The sequence below is a fragment of the Ictidomys tridecemlineatus genome, chromosome 4, assembly GCF_052094955.1.
Source record: "Ictidomys tridecemlineatus isolate mIctTri1 chromosome 4, mIctTri1.hap1, whole genome shotgun sequence".
Classification (NCBI taxonomy): domain Eukaryota; kingdom Metazoa; phylum Chordata; class Mammalia; order Rodentia; family Sciuridae; genus Ictidomys; species Ictidomys tridecemlineatus.
In genome coordinates, this window is record NC_135480.1 from 45802651 (window position 1) to 45824642 (window position 21992).

Consider the following 21992-nt stretch of genomic DNA (forward strand, 5'->3'; position numbering starts at 1 on the left):
GCATGAGGTGATGCTTCAGGTGTGTTTTCACAATCTACTATTTGAGAAAACAGTAGTCTAATCAGTGGTTAACAAATATGCTTGAAAATGCATCAGCTTTCCAGGTCCCATGGGGCCCAGACCTCCATATTCTTTCTAAGCCCCCATGGGATGAAGTTGTAGCTGCATCTTGAAACTAGAGATCAGATGACCTAGTTACTTTACCCTTTGACACAGGGATTAGGAGCCTGTAAGTTCTTCAGTTGGGATGGGGCTTTTTAAATTGGGAATATGTCATCCTACTTTGACTTTGATCAGTGGAGAGGAAAATATCTTATGGATTTGGATGTGGCTAAAGGCATGTTTCCCCAGGTCTTCTCTGTGTATCGCTGTGTTGCGAGAGCCCCTGTCCAACAGAACACTCATTAAGACCCAGTACAAGTTGGGGCCTGTCAGTAATGAGCGCTTTTTTGCTGTTTTCTACAGAAATTCCACTTGAAAACTTAGAGCCTTCAAATATTTCTGATTTTCCATCTAATTAGTGAAGAAGGGCTTTGTGGGCAAGTTTGTGGCACTCTCTGTGTGTCCTGATTCTGTAAACCTCTTGGGAAGCACTTTAAGTGAAATTCTTCCAACACATCAAAAAAAGGCAGCACAAACAATTCAACACCCCAGAGGCTGGCAAACCCTAAACACATTCCATGTCCAATTTCAAAGTTCTCTTACTCTTTTCTTTAAGGCTGATGTCATCCTGCCTTGTGAGGAAAGAGGGCTTCACACTTTAGGGAGGTCTCAGGAATGGGGGTTCTGGCATGTGGGGGTGCCCAGCTCTCTTTAGGACTGGTGACTGAGTGACTGGATTGTTTGGGAAAAGGTGCTGGAGAAAACCCAGAGGCCTCAGCCTCAGCCTCAGGCTGGTCTGGGTGGGTCTTCTGGGCAGCCTTGTCACCCTAGGTCCTTAATAGCATGAGGCCAGAGCAGCTGAACACAGATGGTGACTGCTGCCCCCATGCGGAGAAGTTGGGAAAATGAGGAACTTCCCTGACTGTGGAGTCTCTGGCTTCCCCCTAAAGTGAGGACAGAAACCACAGGTTTATGTCTGTGGCCCCTTCACGAGCAGGCTGGACTCACAAGGCAAGGAGCATGTTTCCCCCTAAGGAATACGTTTTCCCCTAAATCCAAGAGTGTTAGGTACCTAAGCGAGAGGGCAAAGCTGCAATGTCCTTGGACACCAGAGACAGTACCAGACTTTGTAGGATTTTTATTCCTGATTAGTTCCCTGCTGGGCCCTTGTTTTAGCCTTTTTTTTTTTTAAGGGTCAAATAAAGATTTATTTAAAAAATAATAATTCCTTATATCCCACCCCTACTTTCATTTTTTTTTTTTTTTTGGTACTGGGGAATGTTTTAATCTTTTCCTGAACCCAGACCCCTGATTCCTTTAAAACTGTGGACCTTGGTTCATTCTGGTGCTGTGCCTTCTTCCTTTCATATCTGCTGTGGGTCCTCCCAAATTCCCCCACTCCTGTCCCCTTGTAGTTCTTTTTTTTTTTTTAAAGAGAGAGGGGGGGGGAGAGAGAGAGAGAGAGAGAGAGAATTTTAATATTTTATTTTTTAGTTATCGGTGGAGACAACATCTTTGTTTGTATGTGGTGCTGAGGATCGAACCCGGGCTGCACGCATGCCAGGCGAGCGCGCTACCGCTGAGCCACATCTCCAGCCCCCCTTGTAGTTCTTTATGACCAGCGAGTGCTAGATACTCCTACATCAAGTTTTTTATCCATCCCCTCTTTAGAAACTGGATAGAGCTTCCACAGACCCAGCCGATGAAAGTTCTGTGACCTAGACTTCCCTGTTCTGTCAGATATCAATTCACCCATCCATCCATCTATCACTAAGACTACAAGGCTTTGTGAAGTTCTTGGGTATACATATGGTAGAAAAAGGAGCTGTCTTTAAGTAACTCTAAGGCTGTTGGGGGAAGGTGAACAAGTCAGTTACAGAGACTGTGAGATGAAAGGAGGGGCACCTGTGTAAAGGGTGGGCAAGATCTTTTGTGACATCCACAGTGAAGGTAGGGTGAGGACACACTGTGTCTTGAAAGAAATAGCAATTTTTACCAATAGGAGGAATAAACACTTTTTTTTATTATACACACCTACTTCAATTTAAGTTTGATTAAAATTATTAACTCTCTGAGCCTCAAATTTCTCATTTAAGCTGAATACAGAAAACCGATAGTACCAACCTCATAAGGTGAAGGATTAAATGTGATAATATGCATTTGTTGAACACAATAAATGCTCAATAAATATTGACTGTCATTTCTATTTTCAAGTCAGAGAAGAAATTTTCTCTAGGATCCTTGGAAAAAATTTACTGAGATTGCAGAGAAAATATCTTTGACAATCTGCTCAACATGAACTCAACAAGTCTTATAAAACCTGTGTGTTGTATTAGGCCTCAGCATAAAGAATAACTACCAATAATTCAGTTCAGGGAGAGAAATAGGATGGAGAATAGTACCTTGTTATGTCTAGTGTGAGATTTTGCACATAGACTTTTTATTTTTTTTAAGGAGAGGTATTTTAATACTTGCAAGGTCATTTGATATAGTCTATCCTCAAGAGAGAGAATATCAGAACCACTGGGGAAATGTCTTAAAAATATAGATCCTAGTTAGGAGTAATGGGCTTGCCTCTAATCCCAGCAACTTGGGAGGCTGAGGCAGGAAGATTACAAGTTGGAGATCAGCTTGAAGTTAGCAAGATTCTGTCTCAAAACAAAATAAAAAGAGCTGCAAATGCAGCTCAGTGGCCCTGCACTCAATCCACAGTAACACACACTCATTCCCCCCACACTCCCGCCCTACCTTCCTTCTCCTTCCAGATCCTAAGTTCCTATCCACACCCTATAAATTGTTTCAACATACCTGGGCAGAGCCTGGCAGTATATATTTTAAATAAGTGCCTCCAAAGTGGTTTTGCTTTTGTGGCTTAGCTTGAGAATTTTGGACAGAACTCAAGACTCTGAACAGCCCCAGACTTTTCCCCTTGGTGATCTTCCAGTCACCAAAACTCTTGGTGTCGTGGGTTTATCAGGCCTGGCTACCTGATGAGGTGATGAACTTGAGCACCTTCCTCCATGGGGTCTCCAGAAATGTGCAGGATTGTTAAAATTCCTATTTATTATAATAATCCTTCTTCCCAGCTCCACTCTTTCCCTGGATGACTTAATCACAGTCACTACAGCATAACATTTATCTTCTAAGTCTGCAGTTGATTTGACAGGATTTAATGTTGTAAAATAAGCAAGAGCCAGTATTTTGGCCAAACAGCAAATTCTTGCTGTTAAAAAGCCCCTGATTCCAAGCTGGCTGGGCACTTTCCCTATTAGGTGGAGAGAGAGACTGTGCCAGCTGTTTATAATTGGGACTTGAAAGCTTTAGGTCTGTGCTGTTCAAAAAAAAAAAAAAAAAAGCCACTAGCCACATGTAGCCATCAAATACTTACAGTCAGCTAGTCTAGATCAAGATGTGCTATGAATAAAAAATCCCCCCCAGATTTCAAAGAGACAATACTAAACAAAGTGTCTCAGTAATGTTTTTATACTGATTACATGTTGAAAATGATAATTTTGGACTATGTTGGCTCAAAAAAGTATATTAAAATTAATTTCACTGATTTTTTTAAAATAAAAAATGTGGCTACAAGAAAGTTTGAAATCATAATATGTGACATATTTTTTCAGGCGCTGCTGTGTTTTTTGTTATCAGGGATTGAACCCAGAGGTGCTTAACCACTGAGCCACATCCCCATCCCTATTTTGTATTTTATTTAGAGATAGGGTCTCACTGAGTTGCTTAGTGTCTCCCCCTTGCTGAGGCTGTCTTTGAATTCGAGATTCTCCTGGCCTCAGTCTCCCTAGCCTCTTTTTATTTTTTATTTTTTTATTTTGAGACAGGGTCTTGCTAAGTTGGTCAGGATCTTGCTAGCTTACTGAGCTACCTCTGAACATCCTGCTTCAACCTTCTGAGCTGCTGGGATTATAGGCGTGCGCCATTGCATCCAGCTTTGTTAGGCTTTTAAGTCAGCTTTGGGGGCCAGTTTTAAAAGTTTATAGTGTTTGCTCTGTTTACATCGGTACAAATTTGAAATGGACATCCACAACAGTTATTCTAAGTCATTTAGCTTGACCTTGAACATTAGCAGCATTATTATCACTGGTGCTTTCCTTAAAGTGGGAATTTTATGAAATCTGATCTAAAGGGCATGTAGCTAGCGTGTTATTGTTTTAGAAGATAGTGTTCTAACATCTTTAGGAGGGGTGAGAAAAAAAATATCCTAAGTGGAGAAATTGTTTTGCTCAGATCGAAGTTTTATTGCAGAGCAGAAAAACCCAGAAGGCTGCCTTTTACAGTGGACACTGCAATTCATTTTAAAACCATGGGCTTGGAAGCAAACCGCTGTGAAATACTTGTAAAAACACTACTCAACTCTCTTATCATTTTTTGGCCTTCTTTTTGGCACTCTTTCCTTACTCTTTTGGGCAAGTTCTGAGGCTTTGTTTTCTCATGTATAAAAAGGTAATAAATAATATCTTGCTCTAAGGACAGTGTGAAAATTAAATGTTGTATTAAATGAGGTAATGCCTGTAAAGCTCTTAGCGCATGCATGGCTCATATGCTGTGAATGATGCAGGTTCTGTAAATGCTAGCTACCATTGCCATCACTTTTAGTTCTAGAGACTCTGAGTTAACTCTGAGTTTCTAAATGAAAACTTCCACAGGTTGGCAGAAGGGGAAATTGAATCAAATTCTCCTGTGGTGCCCCACTCCATGGGTTTCATTGCTCTTGAGTGGCTTGCAAACAATCTTCATTTTCAGAGAAAAACAGTAGACACCCAGACTTTCAATAGAGGGGCCCAAAGATGGAATCAGTTACCTTGAGAGTCTCTTGTCAATGGGGGTGTCCAAACTGGAAGAACAGTTAGTAGAGATGTCATAGAGTGATGAGCCTTCTTAGGCTTGTGATTCTGAAGATTGCTGCCAGCTTTGAAATTATGGAGCCTTTCCTCTGGCCATTGACATTTGATCCAACTTGGTAAAGAAACCCTAGGCAAAGACTGATCATCAGCCAACCAGGCTGGGAGGCTTACTGTGACATTTTTTTATTTTTATTTTTTGGTACTGGAGATTTAACCGAGTGGTGTGTTACCACAGAGCTACATCTCTAGCTCTTTTTAAATTTAATTTAGTTTTTCTGATACAGGATCTTACTAAGTTGCTTAAGGCCTCACTAAGTTGCTGAGGCTGATCTTGAACTTGTGATCCTCCTGCCTCAGCTTCTCCCAAGTTGCCAGGATTACAGGCATGCACCACTGTGACCAGCTCTGTTTTCTTCTCTTGAATGTAGTTATTTCATGGAGGTAGCAGGTACCAGGGTTGAGTTGGAGGAATGTGTGCCACTTCTTCAGTGATTTGCTCCTCTAGAGAATAGTGGAACTTGGGTCTCAGTGCCTCTCAGGCTTAAGCTCCCTTTCCTTGGAATGGAGCAAATTGAAATGACATCAGGGCCAAGTGGTTAATAGAGGAGTGTCTGCGGCCTTGGGGAAGCCACAGTCAACTTTTAATTCTGGTTTTAGTCACTCTGTTTTGGCTTTCCACCTTGGACTTTCCTATGGAAATGAAAAAGCAAGACATCAGGGTTTACTGAATAAATTTTTTTTGAACAATTATTTTTAAACACTTAATGGTTATGTTGGGCACTTTATTTGTGTTTGAAGAAGCTTTTCCTGGGCATCTGTGGCATATAACATCTACTAGCCATAAGGGGGAAGAAGGAAAGAGATGAGATACTTCTCTCCCTGTGCTCCAAAATATCAAGTTCTTCCATTCCCTCAAAGTGCCTCCTGTGTGCCACTAGTGCACCGTGCTAGGGGCTGGAAATTCAAGGCTGAAAAGCAGACACCAGTGGCCCATTTCTTGGGAATTACAGCTCAGCAGGGATGACTGCTCAGTTCCATTGACTATGGAACTTCTAAGTTCTGGTTGTGTAGGCAGAGGGAGACACAGACGTAGACTGTCCTCCTGGTGGCCCTTTCCTTGACCTGCTTGCCTTTGTCCACTATGGCTCTGGATGGTTTCTGACTAATTTCCTCTGCTGATATCTGGACCTCTTTGGATCTGGATGTCAGTGAAATATAGCTGCCTCACCAGGACCTATCACCTCTACCTAGGCAACTCCTTCATCACACTGATGCTTCTAGGCCAACACAACCTGTTACTTTCATGGTCTTTGTAGCAAACCAGGAATCCCTTGGTTTGTAATGGAAGGAAAGCCTGGTGGGATGAAGGAGATATGAGGGTATGTAGTATCAGGCTAGCTGGTCTGGGGGAACATGAGGAGAGGAAAAGGGAAAAACAGTGGCATTGAATGAGCTGCTTCATGAATGAGCTGTTCCATTTAGACTCTTATCTGCATGGATTAAACCTGGGATTTGAAAGTCCTTTGTGCAGTGTTTCCTCTTAACCATCCCAAATTTCAGGCATTCTTGTCCTACCCATATAATTTTGCTATAGTATATAATCTATTTTTTAAAAATTGACTCACTTAAAAAAACTAAATAAGACTGGGCATGGTGGTGCATGCCTGTAATTCCAGACACTTGGGAGACTGAGGTAGGAGGATCACAGGTTCAAAGACAGCCTCAGCAGTTTAGTAAGGCTATAAGCAACCTAGTGAAACCCTGTCTCAAAATAAAAAATAAAAAGGGGTGGGGATATCGCTTAGTGGTTAAGTGCCTTTGTGTTCAATCCCTGGCACCAATATAAATAAGTAAATAAATAAAATGAATAAAAACCTTAGCGCTGGGAATGTGGCTCAGTAATTGAGTGCCCCTGAGTTCATTCTCCAGTACCTTCCCCCACAAAAAAAATTTTTGAAAAGCCTTAATAAGTTAAAAATTTTCATATTATTTTATGAGCCTTCACTTTTTATGTTATATATACTTGTTTATAATATTTATATTTTCAAATGTTCTTGCCACATTCTCAGGTATTTGCTTTCTTAGGGACAGTCTGCCTAAGAAGTTCATGATTGTTCTTCCAGGACAACTTTGAGTCTCTGAAATTAAAAATTGTGTTTGTATTTTCCTGAGGGAAACTTTCAAAGTTTTCATCAAGCAAAGGGGCCAGGACCACAATTTGAGATTCCTAGAATTTTGTCTGATTGTCACTTACAAAAATTTCCTTTCCCCAGGAATAAGAGCAGAGTTTTCTACTTTTTTTTTTTTTTGTACTGGTAGTTAAGAAGCCAGAGGCACTTAACTACCAAGCCATATCTCCACCCCATTTTTATTTTATTTTATTTTGAGACAGGGTTTCACTAAGTTGCTTATGGTCTTACCAAATTGCTAAGACTGGCTTTGAACTTGTGATCCTCCTGCCTCAGCCTCCTGAGCTGCTAGGATTACAGGCATGCACTTCTGTGCCTGGCTTTTTTTTTTTTTTTTCTCTTTCAATGAGAGGTAAAACTACACTTTGAAAAGTAATAAGGGCCTCTCCTACACTTCCTCCTCACACATATCTATCCAGTATGTGTTCAGACCTCAGTATGTGAAGGTTAACTCACCATGGGAGGAGGGTGACTTTCCAGATCCACAATTAAAAAAAAAAAAATCATGATATATGGTCTGATGAAGGATTTTTTTTTTTTTTTGTATTGGGAATTGAACCCAGGGACACTTTTCCCCCCGAGGTACATTCCCAGTCTTTTTTATTTTTAAGTTTTGAGACAGGGTCTCCCTAAGTTGCTGAAGTTGACCTCAAACTTTTGATCCTCATGTCTCAGCCTCTGAATTGTTGGGATTACAGGGGTGTGCCACTGTGTCTAGTGATGAAAAGTTTTTATATATATAAAAGTTATAAATAGAAAACCATTGTTAAATGGTTAAATGGTCTTTTAAGAGTAAAGTAGAAAAACAAATAGGTAGGGGGAACTATCTGAGGATATTCATAGTGTAGGTTCACTGTAAATATAGGTCAGAGAAAAAAATTAGAAAAAGAAAAGCTGCTTGTTGGGGCAGAAATATATCTTTTGGCGGGAGTACTAGGGATTGAACTCAGGGACACTCAACCACTGAGCCACATCCCCAGCCATATTTTGTATTTTATTTAGAGACAGGGTCTCACTGAGTAGTTTAGCGCCTCACTTTTGCTGAGGCTGGCTTTGAACTCTCAATCCTCCTGCCTTAGTCTCCCGGGATTACACGCATGCGCCACTGCACCTGGCCAGAAATAGATCTTGACTAAGTGTCTCAGGAGAAAGCACCATCATGCTGGATCACACAAACCCACAAAAAATACTGCTTGTATAAAAATGGACCAAGCCACAAGTCTTGGGGTAACACAAAAGGTTAGGGACACAAGGGGCACCCTCTTCATTTTTTCCAGCTCAGCCCCTTAACCTTTAAAGAGTATTAATAAGTTTCTATTTATATCCTGCCTCCTTTCACCAAATATCCATGAATTCTAGATGCAATAAGATAGAAATAAGAATTTGAAATCAGAAATAGGGAAACTACAAGTAAGAAGAAAACAAACTAAGGAGTCTATGAAGAATACAAAGACCCATACACGAAAGGTTGTGTTATTGCTGAGTTCCACATTTGACATGGAGCTTCCTGGCAGCCAGAATGAACGAACAAACAAACAAACAAATAACAACAACAAAAAGAAACAGAATAGATTTTCTGGATTTTACTGTTAGAAAAGAAAAACATCCTAGTTGTTCAGAGGTAACTAAGTTCTTCCTGATTAGTTCCTGTAAGTTAATTTATTCTCCTTCCCTTCCTCTCTCTTCCCTCCCTCCCTCCCTCCCTCCCTCCCTCCCTCCCTCCCTGAGTGTGGTACTGAGGATCAAACCTAGGGGTACTCTACCACCAAGCGCACTGCCAGCCCTTTTTATTTTGTGAAAGGGTCTTGATGGCTTCAAACTTAAGATCCTTTTGCCTCAGCCTACCAAGTCACTGGGGTTACAGAAGTGTAAATTTCTGGTTTAAATTTCTTATAAACAAAGCCCTCTTCATCTTTTTCCTTGCCATATTAATCCCTCCTCATCAGGTGGCTCCTTAGTCTGGGCCATTTTCTTCCTCTTAGGTGGCCCTGTTAGAGGTAGCCATATACCTCTCCTTTCTAATGTCAGGGCACATGTATGTTTACATCTACTTATGTGATTATCTGGAAAGCTTGTCTTCTCCATTAAATTACAAACTTGAATCTAGAGCCATGTTGTCCTCAGTGTCTGGCACAATCCTGGCACATTATAAACCCTTGGTAAATATTTGTTTGAATAAATGAATAAGGCCAGAGCAGCCAGGGATTTTTATGTGATTTTTATAGTGCCTTCATAGAAAACCAAGGCCCTTTCAAGGGTGAAAACTGTCTTCTGTCAGAGATCTTGACCTTCATTCCAAGCTCATTTTACCCACAGTGCCTTTCAGAGATTGCTAATGACAGTCACCACTCCAGGGAATTATAGTGCACCTGACGTAAGTCCAGTCCTGTAGTAGGCACTTTTGCACATGCCTGTAGTCCTCACAGATGGGGAGACTGAGGCTCAGGGGAGGGAAACAGCTTGCCCAAGTTCATGTCATTGGTTAGAGTAGCAGCATTGTCTATCTGCACAGAGCTGTGTTCTTCCCTGTCTGCCTGTTGTTTCTGAGCCTGAGCACAAGTGTGTGTGTGAGTTATGGGCTCTTATCTTTTGGCAATTAGAGCAGCTCAGTGAGGGTATTTCTGGCACAGGCCCTTGCTGCTTTCTGACAGCTGCTGTCTTCCAGTCTCTCTTGAGTTTGAGGGAAAGAAAGCCCACACCTGAGACTGACAAAGTCATTTTTCCTGGTCTCTGAATGTGTTTATTGCTCTTGTCACACTGTCTCCTAAAATGCAGGCATAGTAGAGTTGACTGTTATTATTTTTTTTTTTTCATAAAAGCCACTGGGGAGAAAGGGAGAGGCACAACTTGGGTATCTCAAGGAATAATTGGATTTGCCCAGTGATTGTGGGAAATGACAACATGCCAAAAAGTACATTTGACAGTGCTTTGAGTCCAGATTCATCAGGCATGTGTTTTTAATTACCTTGTCCCTCTTGTCATTATTCTAATAGAGACCTAATTTTTAGAACCGTGTTCATTATTAAACTTTATTCAGCAAGGTTGGTAAATGGGATGTTCTCATGGCTCAGTGTTGCCACCTACTGTGTACTGCATTGACTGTCAATCTTTAAAATATTAGAAAGCAATAAAACACATTTCAAACTGCAACAAGGCATAATTTGATCTGTCTGTTCTTCCACAGGGTTGCGAATCCTCAGGGTGTGCATTATAAGCATCTGTCAGCACTGTATGCTCTAGGAGTGCAGAGACACTGGTTCCAGTGACTTCTGGTGATTAAAAAATACTAGACAAAAAATAGCACTTTCCCTTTGCTCCCTTGGGAACCAGACTCCTTAAAAAAAAAAAAATGCCTAGCCTGCCCCCAGTATCTGAATAATTACTACATTCAGTGTGTGTTAGAAAGTATCCCTGAAGAAGGCAGTTAGGGAGATGTTTGTAAATGTGACAAGCCTTTTGGTTCTATCTGGTTCTATCTTTGGGCCACAAGTCTCAGTAAGGATTTTGGCTCATGGCTGTAATTTAGAAAACCTAATAATTTTTATGTCTCTAAAGTTGTGCTTCCAGGCTGCTGGCTGTTTCATATTCTCAAGCTTGTTTCTGCATTTAGAAGGACACAAGAGAGTAGCAGTAGGCATTGACATACCTTTACCTCCCCATACCAGAAAGGACTGACAGATTTCAGCTTTGCTTGTGGATAGATTTAGATTGAGTCTTATTCCTATTTCCCTGCAGTGGCTTTGACAAGTCTTATTTGGAAGATGAAGTAGCACAGTTATTGAGCTGGTATCCTGTTGTTCCTGTTTGAATGGTAATAGCCACAAAATCATCCATACGTATGTAGTGCATAAGATTTTACTCATTTCCCCCATAAATTATTGTTTAGGCAATTAGGAAGAGAAAAATATGAAAAATACAGGTGCTAATTATAACCAGACTTTCCCTTTACACATAAAGAGATCAGATTTTCAAGATATTTTACGTATTTAGGATTAACCCCCTTGGTTAAGAAAATATTTTTAGTTGTAGATGAACACAATACCTTTATTTAATTTTTATTTATGTGTGGTGCTGAGGATTGAACCCAGTGCCTCATGCATGCTAGGCAAGCCCTCTACCATTGAGCCATAACCCCAGCCTGATATTTCCTCCCTTTAACCTTCAGTTATTCTCCATATAAACAACCTTTATTGATTACACAGCCCTGAAAGTTTAATATCCAGCAATGTCAAGACTGTGCATTATTTGTTTATTCATTTACCACTCTATCCTGTTCCATAGGGGATTCTAGGCACCTTATGGGAAAGGGATAAAATATGAATTAAAAAAATAAAACATTCAGGTTCATCAAAAGTTTAAATTATATTATGAGATTAAGCCTAAGGAGATGTGGAAAATGAGAACAGCCTGGTACTATTTCTATTAAATTAAAAAGCCAGCTCATTGGACAAATTGACGTAGCCATTTTTTAAAAAGCTATTTGGAAGCCACTCTCAGTTTTCGAAAGCTCTGTGTAAACATGGGCTGCTTCATGTTCCCGACATTTCAGCTGAACTTCAAAAAATAGCCTTTTTTTTCCTCCTTTCAACCTCTAACCTGACCTCCAGCACACTCCCACTTCCTCTGAGCCAAGGAGATGTCAATATGAAAGTATTTTATCAAGCGAGGTTGGTATTTTTCTGGAAATGCTGTAACCTGGGTGGCAGCTGGGCATTTGGGAAGACTGTGGGAAGCTTATTTTGGAAATCTTTTTATTATCATGACACTCAGGCTCTTGCAAGTGGCTCCAGAGCCTCACACCCGGATGGGCGGTAATGATAGGAGGACCAAAAAAAGAAGTGTTGAAGTGGAAGGTGGGTGTAGAAGTCCTCTTTTCACAAGACGGCAGGATGCTTGATAGTCTTCCTTCTACAGCTCTCCTCTTGTTCCAACCTCTCCTCCAGGACCAGAGTGTTTTGCATTGTCTTCTGGAGGGCTGGCCTGGAGCATCCTGAAAGAATGCTGCCTAAATAGGATTCCAGGAACCTACTGGAACCAGAGAGCAGGCTGGGCAGGGTGCTGTTAGTCTCAGAGTGAGTTACAATCTTGTGCTGAGATGTCACTCTGTCCTTTCTTGACTCAGCCACCCAGAGGTTCACAGATGGAAGAGCCACCCTACCTCCCCATGCACCCATTAAGGAGGAGCCTCAAGACAGTGAGATACCACTGGTTGCATCTCCCAACCACTTCCCTGAGTGAAGTCTCCTGCAACTCATTCCCCTCGTGACTTCCCTACTTAGCCGTCTGATAGACATGTCCAGCTAATATGGTCAAAACACAGATCTTGATTAATTTTAATTCCTACCTTCCCATTTTATTTTACTTTTTTCTTCCCCAGGCTTAATCATCTCAGGAAATAGCACTGGCATTCATTCAGTTGCTCAAAGAAAAAACCTGGAAGTCATCTTTGTTTTTCTCTTTTCTTTATTCCAACTATAAATCACATCATTAAGTCCTGTTGGCTCCACCACTGGGATATTTTGCCAAGCTGAATCCCTTTCAGCATTTTTACCACTGCCGTGTTGGCCAGCCCCATCCTGTCCTGCCTGTACTGCTGCAGGGGTCTCTTTATCCTGTCTCCCTACTTTTCCCCACTTATTTTCAAAGGCATTGTTAGTGGCACTGCAGTCAGACTGGCTTTACACACTGGACCCTCCACTCACTGACTGAGATGGCAAGTCACCTGATCATGCTATGCCTGGATTTTGCCATCTGCAAAATCAGGACAAAAATAGTATTCATATCAGAAAGTTTTCATGAGGATTAAAGGAGATCATACATATTAAGGTGTTAGGGTAGTTCAGAACACACTGTTAAGCACTGAATTAATATTAGATTTTTATTTATTTTCCCCAATCCCCAGGCCATTCTCCATGTGACAGATACAGAAATATTTTAAAGAAGTAAACCATATCATGCCTCTTTTGTCTTTCAAAGCCATCCATGGCTTCCTATTGCCTTTGGAAGAGAACCTGAATTTCCATGAGGTGTTATGAGGCTCTAGATAAAACCTCCACTAACCTATCTCCAAGTTTGATCTTTTACTGTTCTCACTGGTCTAGAGCTCTAGCCTCATGGCCCTTCTTCCTTCCCTGAAGCATGCTTCATTTATCCTCACCTGTTCTCATGCCTGGAATGCTTTTCATTTAAATACTACATGTTAGGCCTTTCCTGGTGCATGTCCTGACCCCCACATATCACTGTCTTGTGTTCTTCATATCACACACCAATGTCTGAAATTACTTGTTTACTTGTTTATTATTTATATTTCTGTCCCTCTGTCCTTCATCATCACCATATCTCCTGTGCCTTCAGTGCCAGCCTTGGAAAAGGCCCTGAGAAATGTTTATTAAGCAATAGAATAATGACAGCCATGGCCACTATTTATTTAGTACTTACTATGTCCTCTGCGCTTACAGAAATCTGTCCTTTAATCCTTATAACAATACTGCAGGATTAGATATTTTAAATCTCATTTTAGAATTGAAGCAATAGGGACTCTGGGAAGAAAAATTATTGAAGGCCACCCACCTGGTAAGTGGGTGAGACTAGACTTTAACTTGGGTCTGTTTAAGTCCATGGACTTTATAGGTGATAAACACTGGTAAAAGGCTGCCAGAGTTCTTAATGGACTTATGAATAGAAAATGAGACTTCAGTGTCAAAAGTACCCCATTGACATCCTTTTGAAAATTAATGGTTTTAGAGAACTTTCTATATGCTATGTGCTGCTTTTACTTGGATTTTCATTTTGAGGGCGGGTATTGTTCATCATGTTCTAGTTTTGTTGTAATTTTGGAGAGATTTCACAGGAAGCATTGGTTGGATTCTATTTAGCTTCAATTATGAATTGGTTCAAGTCTACCAGGGAGAGGTCTGCTAGAAAGTTAGAATAAACAGTGTGCAAGACTTTTCTGGCCTTTAAACTAAAATTATTCAGTGTGGACTAAGACCACAAGCAGCTAAATCATCTGAGCCTCTGATCTGAGGTACTTGATAAAGTGAAGATTCCTGGATTCATTCTAGACTTTTTTTTTTTTTTTTGGTGGTACTGGGGGTTGAACCCAGGGGTGCTTTACCATTGAGCTATATCCCCAGCCCTTTTAATTTTTGTATAGAGTCTTACTAGGTTGCCCAGGCTGACCTTGAACTTGGGATCCTCCTGCTCATCTTCTCAAATTACTGGGATTATAGGCATGTGCCACTGTACCAGGCTTATTCTAGACTGTTGGCATTAGATGCTCTGGTGGGCCTCCCAAATTTGCAGTTTTTAACATCATGTTATTCCGATTAAAAGATGAAGATCATTGGTTATACCTGTGTTCTAACTAGATATTTTTTCTTTGATTAAAAAAAATCTGTAGAGCTATATTATTAATCATTTTATCAAAACTCAATTTGGGTAGGTTTTGATCTCTGATCATGGGTCAAGTGTACTTTTTTCCCATGGTAATGGCCCTTAGGCCCCATGTCCCAGGCCCATGTTGGCTTCTTGGTCATTGTGTTCAATGTTTCCAGCTTAGATGAGGTAAGGGGGCTTCATTTAGATCCCAGAGATAGCTCTAAAGGGGTCCTATCTTCTGATACATTTGGTCCTGCTAAAGTTACTTTTAAAAATCAGATTTCTTTTTGCTACTTCATTCCCAGAAACAATTCTTGAATAATCAAAATCCCTAGCCCTTAATATCTGTGTTTTCCTCCCCTCTGTTCACACTCTAAACAAAAGCTCCATGTTTTAATAGACACAATAACAGTAAAATTAGCTTGATTAGACTCTAGGTGGATTTAAAATGTAACCTAATGGCAGCCCTGTCTGGATTGGAAGTCATGCATTTTATTTTTAGCACAGAATGTATTTGCAGTGCCTGGTAGGGGATTAAATGATTATTGAATTAAAGTGACTAAATAATACAAGCATCCCTCATCTATAGATTCTATCCTGATGTTTTTTTGCCAATTGTGATTTCAGAAATCTGGGCCTCCAGCTTGGAGCTTAAGCCACCTTCTTTCTGTCCTTGACTTCCTGAGTTATGCTGCAAGAGAAAGTCAGCAGTTATCTTTCCTGCCTCTGCTCCTTTCTCTGGTCTCTGGATCCTCTAGGTTCTTAGAGAGCTCAAAATGTGAGGCAAATTATAGTTTAACAGTCTCATTCTGAAGAACTTACAACTAGCTTGCTCCTTTCTCCCTTCACAAGTGCTCGCATGTGCTTTCATTAAATAATAATATCCTATACTGCAGCAGCACTGTTCGCTTTGTCTACCCTCTTCTTGTTAGGCTATTTACCAAGGGGAAACTGAGACATAGATCATCCAACCAGCTGTTGGTAGAGCCCAGTCTAATTTGTGGCTTGTTCTCATTCAGCTGATCCTTTCCTGTGTGCTTGGTGACCCTACCAGGTCTGAGGAAAACAGGCTGAACAGTTTTTGATCTTTTGGACTAAGAGTATGTATGTATTATGTGCTCTTAGCTTATTAAGAACTCAGAATATTCGATAGAGAGTTTTGGGAGTAGGGAACAGATCTGTTAGCTGAGAGTCAGGACTGCTTCATTTTGGAACCTTTACTCTAAGCTTCTGAGCATTATTACAAGCACAGCCTAGGAGGTAAATGTAAAAATAATTTTCTTGCCAGTTTTTCCTGCATGGTATCCTAGCGACGGTGGACTGCCTGTCCTTGGGTGTTGGGGCACCAACTGGGGCAGTGTCAGAGCTTGCAGAGGGAAGGGATATGAAGGGCATGATCAGTCACCCTTTTTAAACTCAAGCCATAGTTTATTTTTAGTTTATCTTTTGGGGAGTTTTTAAACCTAGTTATATTTGAGCAACATTTTATGTTCCGATCACCAAAGTAATATATGTTTATTGTTAGATAATTTGGCAAAAACAGACAATCCTAAGGAAGGAAATTAAAAATCAGCTGTAATTCCACCATTGCTAACATATTGGTAAATATCCTTCTATTTATCTGTTTTATCAAACTTTCTTACAGTAATTAGATTCTGGAATCAGCATACAGTAAAAAAAAAAAAAAATCTTATAAAGTCAAATGTACCCTAAACCATCATGGACAGTAATTCTAATGCCTAATGCACATTAAAGTTTGAAAACCATTAAGCTAGACACAAGGAAAGAACAAATGAAAAATCTATATGAAATGAAAAGTCTAGGGGCGAAATCATTCGCCTTTTAAGATTACTATCAAATCCCTAATGGTGAGTGGATGGTGGGGAAGAATTGAACTGAGTTCCTCTTGCCTGTAAGGTTTATTTCATTCTGTTTTAATATTGGGGTTTTGTAGCTTTAATGTAGGCTAACAGATTTACTTGTGAGGATGACAAGCCATAGTGGTAACATGTTTTGCTTGGGGGCATAGGTTTTAAGATAGTAAGAAAATATGGACACAGTGTAACTCCAGAAAGTCCTTACCACTCCCCCCAACTCCCCCCGCCCAAGCAAAGCAAACACACACTCAACTGGGATCATTTGTTTTGTTTTGTAATCTTTTATTTTATGGTAAATATTTTATATATACCATTTTTAAAGTTGCATGTGTTCCATTGTAAGGATATGCCACAATTTAATGACCAATCTCCTATTATATATTTAGGTCATTTGCAATTATTTGCTGTTAATTTGATGAAATGAGCATCCTTATGGATAAATCTCTTTCCCCATCCATAATTATGTTTGTGGATAATACTTAAATGTGGTATTGCTGGTTCATAGGATATAAGAATTAAGGTTTTTAATTCATATTGTTAAATTGTCCCCAGAAACATTGTATACTTCCTTCAGAGTATTTATTTCCCACTGTTACTGGAAATTATCACTCAAAAGAGTCTCCACAACATGCCGGTTTTTTTTTTTTTTGGGGGGGGGGGATGACCCAGTACTGTTGTTCATGCCTGTCCAATTTATCCTGAAAAGAAAATAAAAGAAACAAGGCTAGAGATGATAAGTGCTGGTGATTGATTCATGTGGGAGAGTGAGATAGATAACAGAAGGGTGAGCGTGGAGGCCATTTCTTCTGCTTGTAAGCTATCTTCAGCAGACCTTGAAGGATGACATACTGCTTAATACTTAAAGGGTATATACAGTTTTTGAAAACATATTCATTATAACTTTTGATTTGGAAGATAATTTGGCACCTTGTCATCATAGAAGCTACAGGATGGTAATGACATTTGTATGGAGAAAATTGTATGGAGAAGCACTGCCTAATCCAATCCCTCATTTTAGAAAACTGAATCCAGAGAGTAGAGGAAATTTTTTAGGCCACTCAGCAAATTGATGATGGAGTTGGAGCCATACATGAAGATTACTGATTCCTGTTTAGTGCTCTTTCATCAAAGTGAGACAGCCATGGTGTGTGTGTGTAGGGTGGGTGGGTGGGGGACAATGAGAAAACACATAAAGGTCTCTGAATGGATAGCCAGACTATCTTCCAGAGCTTATGAGCTGCCCCTCCTGGACAAAAGTTCAGTTGTCTTGGCAGGGCAGTTTGCTTCTGCTTAATCATCTCTCCCTGTGAATGAATGAACACTTACTTATACCTTAATGACCAGTATCTTTGTCAGAACTTCCTTCATCTTTATGCCTCAGTAGTGAAAAAGTATCAGGAAATACTTTCCTGCTCCCTTGTGGATTCTTGTAGCACCTCTTACCTTTAATACCCTTATGACCATTTTGATTACTTTATACTGTATTTAGTATTTCTCTCCCTGACTAGATTGTAAGGGGTGTGGGTGCAGGTACTTTATCTTCTGTTGCTCCTGGCACATACTGAGCTTTATTTATGTTTCAACATTTGAATATTTGGATGGATGCTAATGAATGAATTAGTAGTGTGTGGGTTGCCAGGCATTGCTGTTTGATTGTCTGCAGAACCCAGAGAGCGGTCCCTATTGCCAAGGGCACTGAGAGAAGAAAGGAGACATTTGAAGTTGTCAGTGTGGAGACAAGGCAGAGGGTATGGTCTGCTTCTCTGGGTGCTTGATAGTAGCCTCCTGTCCTATGGAGTCTGCAGCCACATCCAACCCGGCATTCTTTTCTGTCTTATTAAAGTCAGCCTCCTCAATTTAGTAGGAGCTATTAAACAGGGGCCTCCTTGAATCATTCTGAAGAAGAAAATTCAAGGTCAGGGCTCTTGGAGGGCTCCTTAGTGGGACCAGGAAAGCACACCGGGTCATTTACATCCTTGTCTTCACAGTTGATGGGTACTTGCTGCAAGGGCTGTCAGTTCTGCCAGTGGTTGGCTGGGCGCCAGAGCGGCGCCGCTGTGAGGCCGCAGGTCCTGCCCCCTCCGCGGGTTTCACTCCCCCTCCTCCATCTCCCAACTGCCTCGCTTTTGCAGCATCCTCTGCAAAGGAAAGGAATGTGCCGTGCTGGGACGCGCCGTCCTGGCCAAGCGGCAGCACCTGGGGCACTCTCTGGATTGCCAGGGTCCGCCGTCTGGCGCTGCGCCACGTGCTTTGGTCGGTGCTGATGTCAAGTGGGTGTGGGTTCTTCGGGAAGGCTCCGGCGAGGACGAGTAGGGCGCGGGATGCGCCGCCAGCGCATTGAGGCCCCGAAGCGCTTGGTCGCCCAGCGCTGCTGACCCGTAGCCCGCCTGGGCTCGCAGAGTGGGGCGCATGGAGCCACGGCACTGCCCGCCCCGGGACACGTGCCTTGCCGCCCTAGGGGGCTGGCGGGATCCACCAAGGGGGGGCTGCAGGTGTGTGCACGCGCCATAACTTTCCTGGGTCTGCGGGCTGGAGGGTCGGCAGCAAGCAGCATTCATGGGCTGCGTTCGGCAGTGCTTTGTGTCTCTCTGGGCGCGGCGTAACCGGAGCAGGTTCGTTCCCCGCCGGCCATCGGCATGGGAACCGCAGCTCGTCCCTGGAGTTACAGTGAGAGAATTCGTTGAGCCGGCTTTGGGTTACTAATCGGGAAGGGCGCCGAGGGAGATGCCTTGTTGTTTTAAGAATCAGGTCTCCAAGTACAGCCTGCGTTCCTGGTAACAGGATTATCTCTCAGCAGACAGCGCGGCTTTCTGAAATCGGCTATGGTTGGGGGCCCCACGCCCCGGAGGTGTGCGGCTGCGGGGACAGCGGCTGGCCAGCAGTGGAGTGGGGGTGGGGGTCGGGAGGTGGGCAAAGGCGACCTCTCCACGCATTCTGCAAGGCGCACTGGGTGCCTGACCCACCTCCTCTTCTCCCGGAGCCTCTCCACTCTCACTTTCGAGGAGCCGGCTAAAGAGGAGGTAAGGGGTCAGCTAGCTTGTGACTGCTCTGGTTTCAGACACACCTTTCTGGAGGAATGCAGAGGCTTTGTTCCAGGAGCTTGTACCAGCCCTGAGCCTTGAAGCCCGCGGGCCGGAGCTCTGGTTCCATTACTCATCTTTTATGGCAATGCTGGAGCTCCTGGGTAGGCAAGTTAATTATTAATGTGTCTAGGCTGGGGAGAGGGAAACTGAAAATGAGATTGGTGGGTTGCAGGTACCCTCCTCGTTCTCTTTTTGGTTTAAGGTTTAAGCAGTGTGTTTCCTGAGTAGGAAGTGGGCATTGCCCCCAACCCGCGCTCAATGAAGGGATGGCCCCGGTTCTCCATGAAAGGCAGAAAGGAAGCATCCCTCAGTTTTTATCTTCTTTGGAACAGACTGTACCCGGTCTCCTTTGCCTTCAGAAACCATCCTCACTCCCATCCCTTGCCTGAGCTTCCCAGTGAACTTCTAGTCCAGATGTGTAAGACCTAAGTCCTCTGTGCAGGTAGTTTGAAGCATTCTGAAAACTGCTACCCTGTCCTGGCCCCAGAGCCTGAACACGTCCACACACACTCCACAAGTGCCTGTGGAGTATTTTCAGGCCCCAGATCTGTAGCACTAATAAGGGCCCAGGCAAAGCTCTGGAAGGTGGTCACCTGACCTGACTTTCCCAGGGCCCTCAGTGGAAAGGAAGTAGAAATCCAGGTTCGGAATGGCGAGGGCGAGGGAAGCTCCTCCCTCAGGCAGTTTCAGTTTCCCTCCCCTTCTTGGCAGGGAGAGGGTGAATTTACCTTGAAGCTTAAAGTGAGCTGTTGTGCTGGGGGATTTTCTGGGTAGGACCAAAGGAATGGAAGTGGAAGGGCCCAGGTCTTAAATGGAGGATATGAATGAGGTTGGGCTCTGCTGGTGGGAGGCAGGCCTGAGGAGAGTTGCCAAACTCAGCCTTCCTCACAGCATTTTGTCTTGGAGTCCTGGGAAGCTATTAAATTCTTCTCAGTTTAGGATAGAGTACTCAGTTCTGTTAACTGAAGGGCTCAAGGATTTGTGAGTAAGTGTGATGAGAAGAAAGAGCATCTTGGAAGCTGGTGCTCTTGGGAAGGAAAAAGGAGGAGGCTATATGAAGGAAGGAGGGTGGAGTGTGGGGAGTGGTGGGCTTATGGGAGGTGGAGTACCCTGAGGGAGACTGGGCATATAACTAGGCAGTGATCTGAGAGACTGCTCTGCTCTGATCTGAAACAGGATGCTCTGCTCTCCCACTGCCCTCTCTTCAGTTTTCTTTTGCCCACTTGTGACTTGACTTGTGTGTTCATCTGCCTCCCTGCTGTGGTATCCATGGGCTGGTCTGCTCTGATTGCTATCCAAAAACACAAAGTCTCCCATCTCACCCCAACTTTCTGGAGAGGAAATGAGTGAGGAAGGGCTTACCTTCAGAGAGGCTGTTGACCTGGATACCCGGACAATTTTGGGAATCCATGCCACCTGCTACTCCACTTAGGGCACCCTCCCTCAGCACCCAGGGCTCTGATTTCTAAGAGTGCTGCCTTCTCCCACAATGGCTTGATCTGCTGGCAACTTGTATGGATTTGGAGGTGGAATAAGTTTTATTTCTATTATGGGAAGTCGGTCCAAGCCTGCCATCTGATGTCTGCTTACCTTTTGGCCTTTTGGTCATGGCTGAATATGCATTGATTATGGCCCAGCCACTGCCTGGGGAAGCTACTGAAGGTGATTTTGTAAGGAGTAGGTGAATAATGTCTCTTGTGCACTGTGAGTTGAACAGGCACCTATGATTGTGGGGTTGTGAGGAAAGTGTGAGGCAGTTAGAGAGGTTGTGGGGTGAGAGGGTTGGGGTCACTAGGGTTTTGGGGTCAGCAATAAGGATGATTGGAGATTTCCCCCATGCGCCTTGCTTCTAATGCCTACCCTACAGGGAGCAAGCTGGGTTGAATTCGGCATCAGCCGAGGCCTCTATTCTGGGGCCCAGACCTGGGGAAAGGGACAGCCTGTTTGTACCACTCCTCAGCTTATCCTTTTCTCTTCCTCTTTAAGGAGGCACTGGGTTGATGGTGGTGCTTAGTGTGTTCCTCAGCAGCAGCTGTGGCGGGAAGCCTTTTTCTAGGGTAAGAGAAGAGTGCTCTGAAAGTTTGTTCTGAGTCAGACAAGATGGGGAGGAGAAGTAGAATAAAGACTCTGGCAGCCTTTGCTGTCTTGGTTTGCAAAACCAAAAAGTTCCTCCCTAGGATTTGTACTTTCTTGTGAGGGGAAAGAGAGAGATTTTTCCAGGCCTCTGTCCTATAGGGATATGTAGGGATGAGGGCAGAGAGAATGAAGAGTTAATTGAGGCAACAATATATGGAATGTTTTTCTGAGGACTTGAGTTCAAACACAGTCTGTGCTGCTTATAAGCTTTGTGTCTGTGACCATCCCTCAGTCAGTTTCTTTGCCTGTTCAATGGAATAAGGACACTTCCTCCCAGTGTAATCATGAGGGTCATATGAAATGTTTGTAAAGGCTTCAACTCAGTGCTTGCTGAATTCACAGCTGGTTTTGTTTTAATGATGG

General features: G+C 42.6%; 1 protein-coding gene across 14 annotated transcripts in view; it reads left to right on the forward strand.

Moving 5' to 3' along the window:
- The window catches only part of Plekha7 (pleckstrin homology domain containing A7), a 209153-nt gene that overhangs the window by 63428 nt on the left and 123733 nt on the right, over positions 1-21992 (forward strand). The window contains exon 1 of one of the 14 annotated variants that reach the window (XM_078046417.1): positions 18523-18663. The exons of 11 other annotated variants lie outside the window; for them this stretch is intronic. Coding sequence is in view for 1 of the 3 variants with exons in the window: in XM_040284686.2 (XP_040140620.1) it covers positions 18820-18902 (83 nt within the window). In the remaining 2 variants the exon portion in view is untranslated. Of the gene's footprint in view, positions 1-18522; positions 18664-18692; positions 18903-19299; positions 19431-21992 lie in introns of those variants that run through there. 2 more of the 14 variants (XM_040284686.2, XM_078046418.1) reach the window with 2 other exon arrangements.